The 13,305-nt window shown below is 36.1% G+C and overlaps 1 protein-coding gene and 1 non-coding gene across 2 annotated transcripts; one reads left to right on the top strand and one right to left on the bottom strand.

The window, feature by feature from the left end:
• The first annotated feature begins 348 nt into the window (after nt 1-348).
• On the top strand, nt 349-454 carry LOC132612407 (small nucleolar RNA R71). Its single transcript, XR_009571772.1, has one exon. It is a non-coding gene; the product is annotated as a small nucleolar RNA R71 (small nucleolar RNA).
• Nucleotides 455-3,914: 3,460 nt separating this feature from the next.
• Nucleotides 3,915-7,813, bottom strand: LOC132610248 (large ribosomal subunit protein uL10-like). Its single transcript, XM_060324560.1, has 5 exons — nt 7,504-7,813; nt 6,807-6,875; nt 5,898-5,996; nt 4,891-5,283; nt 3,915-4,236 (listed from the first exon to the last, which is right to left on the bottom strand). The coding sequence occupies exons 1-5, from the start codon at nt 7,759-7,761 to the stop codon at nt 4,087-4,089; spliced, it is 969 nt and encodes a 322-aa protein (XP_060180543.1). The 5' UTR covers nt 7,762-7,813; the 3' UTR covers nt 3,915-4,086.
• Between the last annotated feature and the right edge of the window lie 5,492 nt (nt 7,814-13,305).

Raw genomic sequence — 13,305 nt, 5'->3', positions numbered from 1 at the left:
TACATTCCGGGAGCATGAGGTGGCATCTCATCAATAACATTTACACATTTGGCCTCTTTCTCCATAAGCCTTTTGGATAATAAATCCACGGTGGTTTGCAGTTGAGCGAACGCATGATCTCGCTCATGATTTTCTTTGGCCACCGCGGCCACAGAGGGACTACCATATGATAGGAATTCGCTATCAGTCGAATGTCAGGCTTGATTATGGGTAGTAAGCTTGTCGAGCAACCGGGTGATGTTGACAAAGGTTTTGTCCATAAAGCATCCCCCAGCTGCAGTGTTGACAGCTATTTGATTCATTGTATCTAGCCCCTTGTAGAACTTCTCTGTGAGAATTGCATCTGGAAATCCGTGATTCGGAGATTGAGCTAGATAATATTTGAACCTCTCCCATGCAGCATATAGTTGTTCCCCTGGAAGTTGTTTAAACCCAAAAATCTTATCCTGAAGCTCAGCCTTTTTGCTGGGTGGGAACCATTTTTTTAGAAAGATATTGTCCAGCTCATTCCAGGTATGAATAGTATTGCTCGGGAGCTTTTCATACCATTCCCTAGCTTGGCCAGCTAATGAATATTTGAAAACCCGCAGTCGCAGTGCATCAGCAGGAACACCACCTTGAGATTGTTGGGAACATACATGCACGAAATTCTTTAGGTGTCGAAGTGGACAGTCCTCCGAAGAATTTCGGAAATAGCCTTCAAGTTTCAATAGCTGATAGATAGAACTATCAATTTTGAAATTAGCATTTCCTGTTCTCGGGGGAACTACAGCAGAAGCATAATCAGCTTCGTCGATGAATTCTGCAAATACATTCTCATCCTCCTCTTCTTCTGGTGCAGGATGGTTCACTTGGATCCCCCCTTGGTTCCCTTGATTGCGATGGGGTCTTCCAGCCATGTTCACCTGGTTCACTAAAACAGCAAACGAGGTGTGATGGAATAGAAAAAGTTTTAAAGAATAGTACACAACAATTAGTAATTTCTGAACCGTATTCCCCGGCAACGGCGCCAAAATTTGATACGCTCAAATTACACCTATTAATGGCGTAAAGCGGACGTTGTCAAATATAGTAACCCAACAAGGTTGGGGTCGAATCCCACAGGGAATATGGAGAGAAAAGATTACTAATCGTATGCGATACCGGTCTTTAGATGCTTTAATCCTATTCCGGATAGTTTGAATTGATTGTTGAATAATGTAATTTAATACTTTGACTTAAAATGTAATTAATGTGAGAGAGAGAGACTAAGGTTGTGTTCCCCAATTTGATTAGATATTATGCTTCAGGTTTCAAAGTGATATACTTCTAATGGTTGTTCTATGAATATGCACTTGGTCTCTTAAGGACTTCTTAATGTTTCCCAACAGTTAAGCAGTATTTCCTCTTTATGATTCTTCCGAATATAAAAGAGTTACAATCGAAGAGCGACCAATGATGCCAATTTAGACTTATTCTTATTCCTAAGTTAGTCTATTAAACGAGGGTTAACGCCTCGAGTCATTGTTATTCAATCTTACCAATATTGACTCTCTTTCCCAAGAAAAGTCAATATAATGGCTTCGGCTAATGCTTGCAATCATTACCCAACGTTACAACTCAAAGATAGAATAAATAACAACAACCATTATGCATATATCAATAATAGAAACCCATTCACATAATACCCATCATGGGATTCACAACCTTAGAATTGAAATTAGCTACTCATAATGTTTCTTGATAGAAAAAGCTTAAAGATTAACATAATACACTTACAATACTAATACAAGATGGAATGAGAGTGAAGTTGTTGCCTTAAATGCTCCAACCACTTCAAGATTAAAAACCTAGGGTTTATGCCTCTAAAATAAAATCTGAAATTTTGAATTAAAACCCTACATTATGTATTTATAGAGCCAAAAATCGCGCCAAGTTTCTGGACAAAAATGCCCTTACGCCGCATTGTTACGGACCGTAACTCAGGTTACGGTCCGTCCTTCATTTTGTCATTTGACCACTTTGACGTTACGACCACCATGCGACGGACCGTACCCTGTGTTACGGTCCGTCCTTCTGAAGCGTAAGTGGTGACAATTACTTGGCAACTCTCTGGAATTTTGGATGATGTTACGGTGAAGGGTTACGGACCGTAACATGCGTTACGAACCGTAACACTAAACCGTAACACTGAAGGTTTTATTGAAACTCTCTGGAAATTTAGCTCATGTTACGGTGACATGTTACGGACGGTGACATGTTAGTTACGGACCGTAACACTCCACCGTAACACTGATGGTTTCAATGAAAACTTTCTGGAAATTCAGGCCCTGTTACGGTTCAAAGGTACGGACCGTAACATGAGTTACGGAGCGTCGCTTAGCTCCAATTTGTCCGTTTTTTCAGCATTACTTCTCATTTCCAATCCTTAGTTAATCAACCCTATAAAACACAAAAATAACATAAGAAACAATGTAAAAACACTTAAAATCAAGCAACATGTCTAGTTACAAAGGCATAAAATGTGCTAAAATTCACGGTACATCAGGGCCCCACTTCAGCAAATAATCTGACGTTCAAAAATACGGGATATAACAACTAAGCTCCCCAGCTACATCACCAGTCAACTTGCTTCTGTGGTTCCCCCCTCTAAAAAAGTTGAAGGACCAAGAAATTAGAACTACCACATATATCATAAAAGATGCAAAAAATAAATAATTAAAGAAGGTACCTGGCGGACAGCAAGGGCGGCGGCGGAGGACAGGCAGTGGTGGGGATGGGGCGTCGGCGGCGGGGAGGGGTGTGGTGGGGGTGGGAGTTTTGGGATAAAATTAGGTTTTGGTATTTTTTGGGGTGAGAATTGCACGATTGATGTTGGGGGAGTACATTAAATTTTTCAAATTTATTATTTTGACCGCGTGCGGTCGAAATAATTAAATCAGATTTGATCAAATGTGATTTAATTTTCGACCGCATGCAATCGAAATATGTTTTTTTTTAATTAATTGTTTTATTTATATAATTAAATTTTTTAAAATGTTTTTTTCATTTATTATTTGTACAAAAATAAGTTTCAACCTCATGCGGTCGAAATTTTATTTTCCGTTTAAAAATCGACCACGTGAGGTCGAAATCCAAAAAAAAAAAAACTGAAAATTTCAACCTCATGTGGTCGATTTCTTTTCGACCAAAAAGTGAGGTCGAAATTATTTGGTCTAAAAACCCTGTTTTTTTAGTAGTGGATGCCCCTGGAGAACAGCATATACATTGACTCAGACTTCTAACTATCAACTTCACTAAGATGAAAAGCTAAGTTGCAGTTCCATAGTGTTCCAAACAATAATTTGAATTTTCAGCAGTCAATTAATGTTTGTACCTTCAGGCCAAAACCCTGCCTTATGGCAGAGTTTTACATGCAAAACCCTGCCTTATGGCAGAGTTTTACATGCAAAACTCTGCCTTGGGATTTTTTATTTTTTTTTACTGAGTTGAATTCAAACCCAGAACCTCAGGATATTAGGCGAAGGGCAAAAATTAAAGACCACTAATTTGAAGGGCAAAAATTAAAGACCATCCCAAAAGAAGGATAATCCGCGCCAAAAAAAGATCACGAGGTACATGCATGCCTTGCAATTTGCCAAGCAAACAACAAACTTGAACTTGGGTTTTAAAATATGACACAGTTTTAAAATTTTTTGGTTTGGTTGGTTAGATATTTTCATAATATTAAAAAAAATGCTTGTGTCAGTTTAAGTTGGTAATTAAAAGATTCAGAAGAATAAATATATAAATGAAAAATGACAATTGAGTTGGCGAATTGGATCATGACACATTAGTCAAACCCAAATTAGTCTATCCATCTTGATTCATGCAAATGTTTGACAGCTTATTGCCGCAACGCTTTCAACCTACCAAAATTTAGCACAAACGTGCATTTGATAACCAGAAATCTAAATACTTTAGAAATCTATGTCGTAAAAATAGTAAAATCTCTGGAAGGTCATTAAACATAAAAAGCATTGTCATCAAAACAAGTAATATAATTAAACAGACCATAAAATGTAGTAATTAAGTTTGTTGATGCTAAACCATAAGAAATTAATTGATCTAATCGTCAAAAAGACCGAACAAGGCTTCTTCTTCCTCAGATTCTTCAGCTGCTTCTTCCTTCTTATCCTGATTTGTGTCAACAACGTCACCTTGAGAAGCAGCACATTCAACAGCTGTCGCAGTTGCAACTGCAAACTTGCTAGGATCCTACAGTAATTTTGCAACGAAGAACAAAGATTCAGCGTTAAGTATAGAACAAATACTAACAAGAAAAAGAAAAAGATTTACTTAATGCTGCATCACAACATAGAATTTAAGCATGTATAGTTAGTTAATAATCTGGTAAATGGAAAGGGAAGTCATGTTAAAATTTGATTACACTGTTAGCGTATATGTAGATGGTCCAGAAAAAACTGGAGTGAAAATAGTACCATAATAATGTAATCATAAAACATTTTGGAGAGCAATAAATTAATTGGCAGTACGTAGGTTAGTAAACCCACGTATTTGGAGACAAAAATAGAGAAAAAGAAATATACTAGTACACATTGCCAGTTTAAGATTCGTGCCAAAATTATAAAGGATTGAACCTGTATAAATATACTACGTAGTACCATCTTTTTTAACAGGTGTATCACTATAAAAGGCGTTGAAGTACTATGCCAACAACATAATCAAGTCACTTATCGGTAAATCTAAGCACTAACTAAGTAACTAGTGATCTGATAAAAATGATAACAAACAATACTGTTGATCACAATGGAAACATAGGTCGACATTTCACGTTTTTTTAGTAGTGAGTTAAAATTTATTTGTACTGACAGTGTATATTACTTAAATTCGGACAAAGAAGTGAATTACCTTGAGATATTCCTTGACTTGTTCAGCTTGTGGATAGGAATATTCACTCTCAACAGCCACAGCCAAAACATTCTTGTAACCATTGATGAACATGTGAGGTGCAGCTGCAAGTGTAGGGTAAGAAGCAGCCAAAGACAAAGTAGTAACCATTGAAACTCCAGTAGCAAATTTCTCAACAAGATCATCTTCAGTTAGGTCCAAAACTTCTGGGCTGAATACTGATCCATTATCATAAACAGAAACCACTATAAGCCCATAAGAGAATGGCCTTATTCCAAGCTTGGCTAATAGGGCTGCTTCTGATGATCCCACTTTTTCACCTTTCTTGATTAGTTCAACCGGTGTTACGATTTCGACTGTTCCCCTGTTGATCTTGGTGGGAATGTTTAGTACCTACGTATCGTAAAAAAAAAATTTGCAAATAAGAATTCAACTTGTACAGAGTCGTTTGGTAGGAGCATAGAATGGGCTGGATTATTGGATTGGAATTAATACTATGTTTGGTTGGTGGGATAACCTCTTTGATATCCCATTCAATCCCATCTACATGAGATAAAAGTGTGATAAATTATCCCACAAAAAGGATGGGATTAGTAATCCATCTTATCCCACCAAATCTCATCTACATAGGATAACTTATCCTCCTACCAAATGACCGGTATAAAATAATCTTTAAACTATCAAATCATCTTAATAAAAATGTTAGATAATATAACATGAAAAATAAAGCATGTTAGCTCTGTTACAACGGATTAAAATACATCGATACAATGAGTGTGTATCAGTGGCGGACCTAGTAAGAGCCTAGGGGTTCATCTGAACCCCCTTCGGCAAAAATTGCACTGTATATATAAGGTAAATATTATTTTTTATGTATATAGAGTAGACGTTGAACCACCTTAGCTCTTCATTTATGGCTTCTTTATATTTTTGAACCCCTTGACACAAATCCTAGCTCCTCCAATGATGTGTATAAGTAAAATATAGAATTGTATGAGAGTAAAAACCTGGAAGAAGGAAGTTTGAGAAGGATCAAGGCCAGTGTTGCCAGGAGGGACAATCACATCAACTGGAGCAACCAAACCAACACGTGCGGGAGCTCCAATCTGTTTGCAATGACAAAACATTTAAATAATTAAAAAAGTGAGTTTTACAAATTTAAGTTAGTATACAGTGACTAATCAAGTACTATATAATTATTATCTAACGTGTATAGTTTAAATACACTTAATTATACACTACGTATTTATAGTGATAGCTACCAAATGTTACGATTAGGCGAGTAAAATATTTTTAGCAGGAAGTAATGAATTCGGTTTTGCATTCCTTGAAGATATTCATATGCCCTGTGTCCTAATTTATGTGATAAACTTTCATCTTTATTCCGTCTAAAAAAAGAATGATACATTTCTTTATTTGAGAATAATTCAATTTTAAATTTTATCTTTTACGCTTAACGAGATGACCTATGACCACACAAATATAGATTCAAAAGTTTTTCTTTTTTCTTAAATTTCGTGCTCATTCAAATTATATCACATAAATTGGGATGGAGGGAGTAATACCTTCTAGAAATTTTACATATGCATGTTACATCTATGGTACAAGCAAAAAATGATGGGTGCAACTGAACCAAAACTAAACAATTTTAGATCTGCTCATAACTACATATGACAATTTAGGGGGGGAAACAGATCAAGGTAGAATTTTTATGAAATCTACATATCAAGGTACAGCAAAAAACATACAGGATGAGATTGTGAAGGTATTTGCGATATATATGATATAAGGAATACACATGAGGGATTTATAGGGGAAAATAATGTAACCTTGTATTAACTTTAAAGATGCAGAAACCTACAAACTACACAATAATATAATAAAAGAAAAATATCAACAATTGGGGAATGTTTTACCTTGTATTTTGCGACTTCTTCGTTTATTTCCTTTAGATCACCCTTTGTGAAGATCAAACCAACGTTCCCCTAATATATAGTAAATGATAAGAAAGATATTTAGAAACTTAAAAATAAATCATACTCATTTGACTACTAATTTTGCAGGAAAAAATCAAAAGCAGAGACAGCATAGCTTCATGTAAATATTCAAACAGAAAAAGAAAAATCCCTGAAGTATGGAACTTTTCTCAATAGCGCAATTTGAAGTGACATGAATCTTGAAGTATTACCAAAAATCCTTTGAGAAAAAAGTATTTTCATATCTCTTGGAGAGTACTTTTCTAAACAGGTGAACTAAAAATAACATAAAACATAAAATCTAAGACTATAATCTTTTTTGAGACCTACAAACATTTTAGTTTCTTCGATAATGTTGTTAGTAAAATCTTGCCAATTGAACCGGAACAGGTTAATATCATATTTCAATTTGACTTTTGAATTGAACAGAAAATTAACCATTAAACATGGAATGACAAAAAGTTAAGGCTGAATCGATCATAAAACAGTATAACCATAACAGATGCAAGGACAAAGTACTTGTCTCCGCATATTTTTAAGCCATAACAAAACCTTATAATAACATTAGCTAGTAAGATTAACAACAACTCTAAAAAAAAGGAATCATGAAATTTATTCTAAATTTTAAGGAACTCACCACAAGGAGAGGAATGAGACTCAGAAATCCATCGTTGCCAGTATTTTCTGCATGAATCCTTACGGATCTTTTCATCATTGTATTTTTGCCCATAAGAACAACAGATTCTCCACGTAACCCTTTTCGAACATTTTGCAACTGTGTTGACCCAACATTATCAGCATTGACTATCAAAATTTGGTTGAATAAATCGAGATATTTGCACAATTTTTGATCGTATGCAACTTTCTTTTGTGTTTTTGTTAGTTTCACTGCCATTGCTAATAACTCTTAGAGAAAATATATGGGGTTTCTTGAGGAGGAAACCCTAATAAAGTAGTGGAAGTACAAAAAGTAAAACCCTAGAACTAAATGTCAGGTTTATATAATTTTTTTAATTTTGGTAGACGTGGGAGTGGGTGACGTAACCGCCTTTGAGGCGGGAGTGCAAAAATATTTTTATTTTATTTTTTGAAATTTGGAGAAGTCGTTACAAACACAATCAAGAAGTCAAATAAATAAAATCTATTTTCCTCTTTTACTCGGAATACTCTATTCCTTCAATAAATCTTTTTTTTAAAAAAAAAGTATATTAGCATGTTTCGCCAAACTTTTAAAATCAGCTTATTTTGAAAAATATCTTTTTTTTAAAAAGTGCTTTTCAAAAACATACTTTTGACAAAAAACAGTTTGTGTTAGGCCAATTAATTTTAAAAGCACTTTTCAACAGTAATTAGTGTTTGGCCAAACTTTTAAAAAGTATTTCTAAATGTATTTTCTCAAAAGTGCTTTTCAAAAAAGTGTTTTTTGGCAAAAACTATTTTTTTTAGCTTATGAAAACTGCTTCTACTTCTGCTTTTGCTCCTTGCCATAAACACTTATTTTTTCCCAAAAATTTAGCCAAACACCTCACTTTTTTTTAAATAAGCACTTATTGAAAAAAATAATTACTTTTGGAGAAAAATAAATTTGACCAAATAGGCTATGTGTAAGTAGTAAGTACACACGAATCAAACTCCTTGAGATTCTCGAACCAAAAAGAAAAGGAATCCTTGAGATTTTATGTTTATCACATACATACCTACCGATTTAACTTATGTGAAGTGTGTTTGATTTTACACATATTATTACTATATATAACGGGCAATGCGTTTTGTAGTACTTAGTTACATTATAACTATTTGGTTGACCCAATTAAATTAGTTTGCTCGTTTAAATTATCCTTAGAGTTGCTATTTATTACTTCATGTATCAAAGTATATTCCAATAAATCAAGATACTTTGAAACCCTTTTTGATAGCATATCTTTTTTCTATCTCTTATTTTTGCCCCTACTTTATGTTGGGATCGAAATAATCAGGGCGTCATGCAGAAGCTAATAATTACAAGCCTTGAACGGCGATAAATCAGATGACAACTAAAACTATACTAAAAAGGCATAATATTATGATATGGCTTGGTCAATTGACCTACATATTATAAAATTAATATAAAACATATTCTAAACCTATTGAGAGAATAAATCTCCCCCTAAGCAAAACTCTCTAAAGGACTACATTGTGGAAGCTATTGTGTTCTCTAGTTGTGAGAAAGAGGTCTTCAATTTATAGATGTCCAAGGCTTTTCCTCCAAGAAAAGGGTTACTCAAATATGGAAGATTTGTATTTTCCTTTTGGAAAAAGTAAAATCAATTATGGTAAACTCTTTGCCCTTCCTTCAAGAAAAGGTAAAATCCAAATATGGTAAGAAAATCAGGGCAAAACCCTAACAAATCTCCCCTTTTTGCCTGGATTTTCTTGACAAAACTTGATCTGCCTTCTGCACGAATCTATCGCCCCTGCTTGCCATTGTTAAAAATAAGATTAAAAATATTGTGGGTTAAAGATTGGTTTAAAAATATTTTACTTTATTTTTAAAGATACAGCATCAGGGATGTTAAAATTATGGTTGAAATTCATCTCCACATGTAGTACTCCTAGATAAAATCTTCATTATCGTGAAATTGTTTGCTCTTGATTTGAAACAGCCTTGAACATGTCCTAAACATCGCCGAATCATTGGCCGAACCATTGGCTTTGATACAACTTGTTGGGATCGAAATAATCAGGGCGTCATGCGAAAGCTTATAATTACAAACCTAAAACGATTCGGCGATAAATCAGATGACAAGGAAAACTATAAAAAGGACTTTGTTATATGATATGAGTTTGGTCAATAGACCTACACATGATAATACTAATATAAAAAAATATTCTAAAACTATTGAGAGAATAAATCTTCCCTCAAGCAAAACTCTCTAAAGGACTACATTGTGGATGCTGTTGTGTTCTCTAATTGTGAGAAGGAGGTCTTCAATTTATAGATGAACAAGACTTTTCCTCCCAGAAAAAGGTTACTCAAATATGGAAGATTTGTATTTTCCTTTTGGAAAAAGTAAAATCAATTATGGTAAACTCTTTGCCCTTCCTTTAAGAAAAGGTAAAATCCAAATATGGTAAGAAAATCAGGGCAAAACTCCAACACTTTATTTCATTTTGTATAACGACCCGTCCGGTCGTTATTTAATATTCCGCGAACCCATGCACAATTTAGGTCTAGGGTCGTGAATAATAAGCTCTATGGTGTGATTTAAGGGTTAAGAGTGGGAAAAAACAATTTCGAGATGAATTAGAAAACTGTGGGCCAGGGAAGGAAGTGGACCTCTATAGCGGTCAAGGTACCGCCATAGCAGTGCCGCTATAGTGGTATTTCGACTGCCGCAGCGGTCCACGCGGAACAATGACCGCGTTTTTGGTCACTTAGTTTATTTTTCTCTCATTTTTCAATAAAAGACTCCCAAGGGCTACTCTTAGGGATCCATATGAAAGAAAACCCTTGTACCAAGAAAACAAAAACCCTTCTAATTTCCTCCCCACCACCACTCCCTACAACTAGTACCTCTCATGGATTTGGATGAAAGCTAGGAAGACGAGCAATTCATGGAGATTCAATTAGCTGTTCATCAACGAGGTAGGTTATGGTTTACTTGAGTTAGACTTTGATTAGTGAATCGTATATATTTTTAGAGTTAACGGGAGACTGCATGATTAGGTCTTCGGATACGGAGTTAGGGTGGACATATCTTATAACGTAACTAATATCTTATGTAAATGGTATCTAAGGTAACAATGAACGGCTATTAATGAGGGTACTATCATCACTGAGGGGTGTCTCATCTTTAATTTATGCATCCCTAGGAGTGGGAGATTTCCGTCTTTATTTCTGGTTGTATTGAATTATTCATATGGTTTTCTTTCTTGAAAATAAGAAATTGTATTGAGAGGTCCGAGTAAGTCGGACTAGCGCGGTGCCCATCAAGGCATGATTTATGACTTGTTGATTTATTGAATCATAGCATTTCATTGCACGGGTTATGAGGAAATACAGGAAGCAGGAAAGGTTGAGCATGGGAAACTACGTTATCTGGTCTTTTGGCCGTTGAGTTGGATACGAGTATTCTATGTGATATGGATCCACGTCCGAGGTTCATTCCGGAGTGGAGGATTTATGGCTCGGGTCCTAGGAGTGGATCCAGAACGAGTGGTGCACGGATACCATGGGTCCCCTGCAGGTCATGACTACTGAGCCATGACATCAGTTAGCATGTATGTACAGTGTGTTTGAGCCCTTGCATCACATTCTGCATTGCACTACGTCTCATATTTCTATGTTATGCATGTGTGGACTGCTACCGTTGGTATTGTTTTTTAGCTTTATGATTTATGTGAGATTGTGTGTGGAGGGGTGTTTAATATAAGATAAATGTAGTGGCGGACACTACAAAAAAAATAAAAAAATTGGCAACAAAAATTTTTTTGTTGCCATAAATTGATTATTGTTGCAATAAGTACATTTGGCAATAAAAAAAATATTTTGTTGCATGAACTTTTCCCAACGGCTGTTATTGCAATAAGGTGCAACAACTTTTTTTGGTTTGCCAAAAGTACTTTTTGCCACAATAATCAATAATATGGGAACAAAATTAAATTCTTTGGCAACAAAAAAATCATTTGCCAACAATAAAACTAAGTTGTTGAAAAATATAAAAAAAAATTATTGCCATTTCTATACTTTCTTGTGGTGGGACTTTCAAATAGCGAACCCTTCCCTAGGGTATCATATGGTTTTGAGTAAAATTAAGTAGGTGAACTTTACGGACAATTAAGGGTAGGAATTAGAGGGTATGATAAGCGTGGAGACGAAAGCTAATAGGTTGAATGAGAGGAAGGGAACGGTGGTGGTTAAGTAGAATGCCCGTAATTCTTGAAAATAAAAGGAGTGAACAGTTGAGAATGGAAAGGTAAGTGGTGAGGGTGTAATAATCTTTAGTGAGGATCTTGAGGTTCATTGACTTATCTGTTTATCTTATTGACTTTATACTGTGTTGTGTGAACTAATATTAGTCGACCTATGATGCTTACCAGTACGTGTGGTGTACTGATACTACTTTTGCTCCGCCCTTTTTGGGGTGTAGATATGTTGCAGGGTTTAGTTGAAGTTTCGGCGTGTGGATTTATCAAGCATTCTCCTACAGCCTCGCTTATCTCACTCCAGTCAGAGGCTGGTGTCATTTAGTTTGTCTTCCTGTACTGTAGGAGCTCTTGTACTTGTCTAGACTAGCTTCCGAGGAATTCTTTTCAGTTTTATTGTAGTTAAAAATAGAGTCTGTACAAAGCTTTTACTTTAAATTTGTGATTTTTCAAAGATTGTGGTCGCAACTGTTTAAAGGTTGGATTTAGTTGGTAAGGGTTCGCCTACTAGGGTAATAATATGGTAGGTGCCCGCACGACCCGTGGGTTGGGTCGTGACAGTTGGTATCAGAGCCTAGGTTACCAGTCTCACAAGTACAAGAGCAAATGTCTAGTAGAGTCTTATGGAATGGTACGATGACGTCCGTACCCGTCCACAAGAGGCTATAGGGCATCTAGAATTTTCCCTTCATTCATTCCATCGAGCCGCCTCAAATCCGTCGTCTCCTAGTTAGATCCGATTGGTATCTGGATGATCACAATTGGTATCCCGACAGGCTAATTGGTATCTGTCGATTCCAATTAGTGTCTCTCTAATTTGACGCAAGGAAGATTTTTTGTAGCAGGTGCGGAGTATGCGTGTGAACAAAAGAAGCTTCAGTGATAATGTTAGTGTTATAGACTAGGTACTGATTCTGGAAATTTTAGCAAGTTAATAGCGCATTCGTACTCGTAAGTGAAAACCATGTTTTTATGCGCTAAACAGTTAAGTAAACCCCTACGCGACCCGACCTGGAGGGCAAAAGTTTCGCCCATTGGCACTGTAGCACTGCTGTAGCGGTACGGGGACCGCTATAGCGGACTCGCTATAGTGGGCATCGGACCGCTATAGCTGACCCAACCTTTCCGCAAGGGTCCGCTATAGTGATATACTCACCGCCATAGCGGTACCATTTGACTAGTAGCCTTTCCTTCCTCCCCTGTTTTGCCAACACGTATAATTCATCAATATACCAAGAAAATACCAATTTCCAAAGCAAATAATTTCATAAAAGCATTCGCCCAACTAGGGAAATTATCTTACGAGCACCCTTAAACCGGGGCACCCGCACCAAAACAACAAAATAGAAATTATCCAAACATTCCAAAAATAACCAAAAGCAAGCAAATTGTGTGAACATCAAAGCCCTACAAGGGCAAGTACTAACCAAAGCTGAAAAACAGAAGGGAGGAGGGGGGAGCTCTAAGCCACTAGTCGCCTCGTCGTCACCATCCTCCAAGTCACTAGAGTCCTCTCTGCCAAGTCCGGACTCGC

This window comes from Lycium barbarum, chromosome 9 (genome assembly GCF_019175385.1).
Source record: "Lycium barbarum isolate Lr01 chromosome 9, ASM1917538v2, whole genome shotgun sequence".
Taxonomy (NCBI): Eukaryota; Viridiplantae; Streptophyta; class Magnoliopsida; order Solanales; family Solanaceae; genus Lycium; species Lycium barbarum.
Note: the sequence above shows the minus strand (reverse complement) of the source record. Positions and strands in the feature narration are given on the sequence as shown.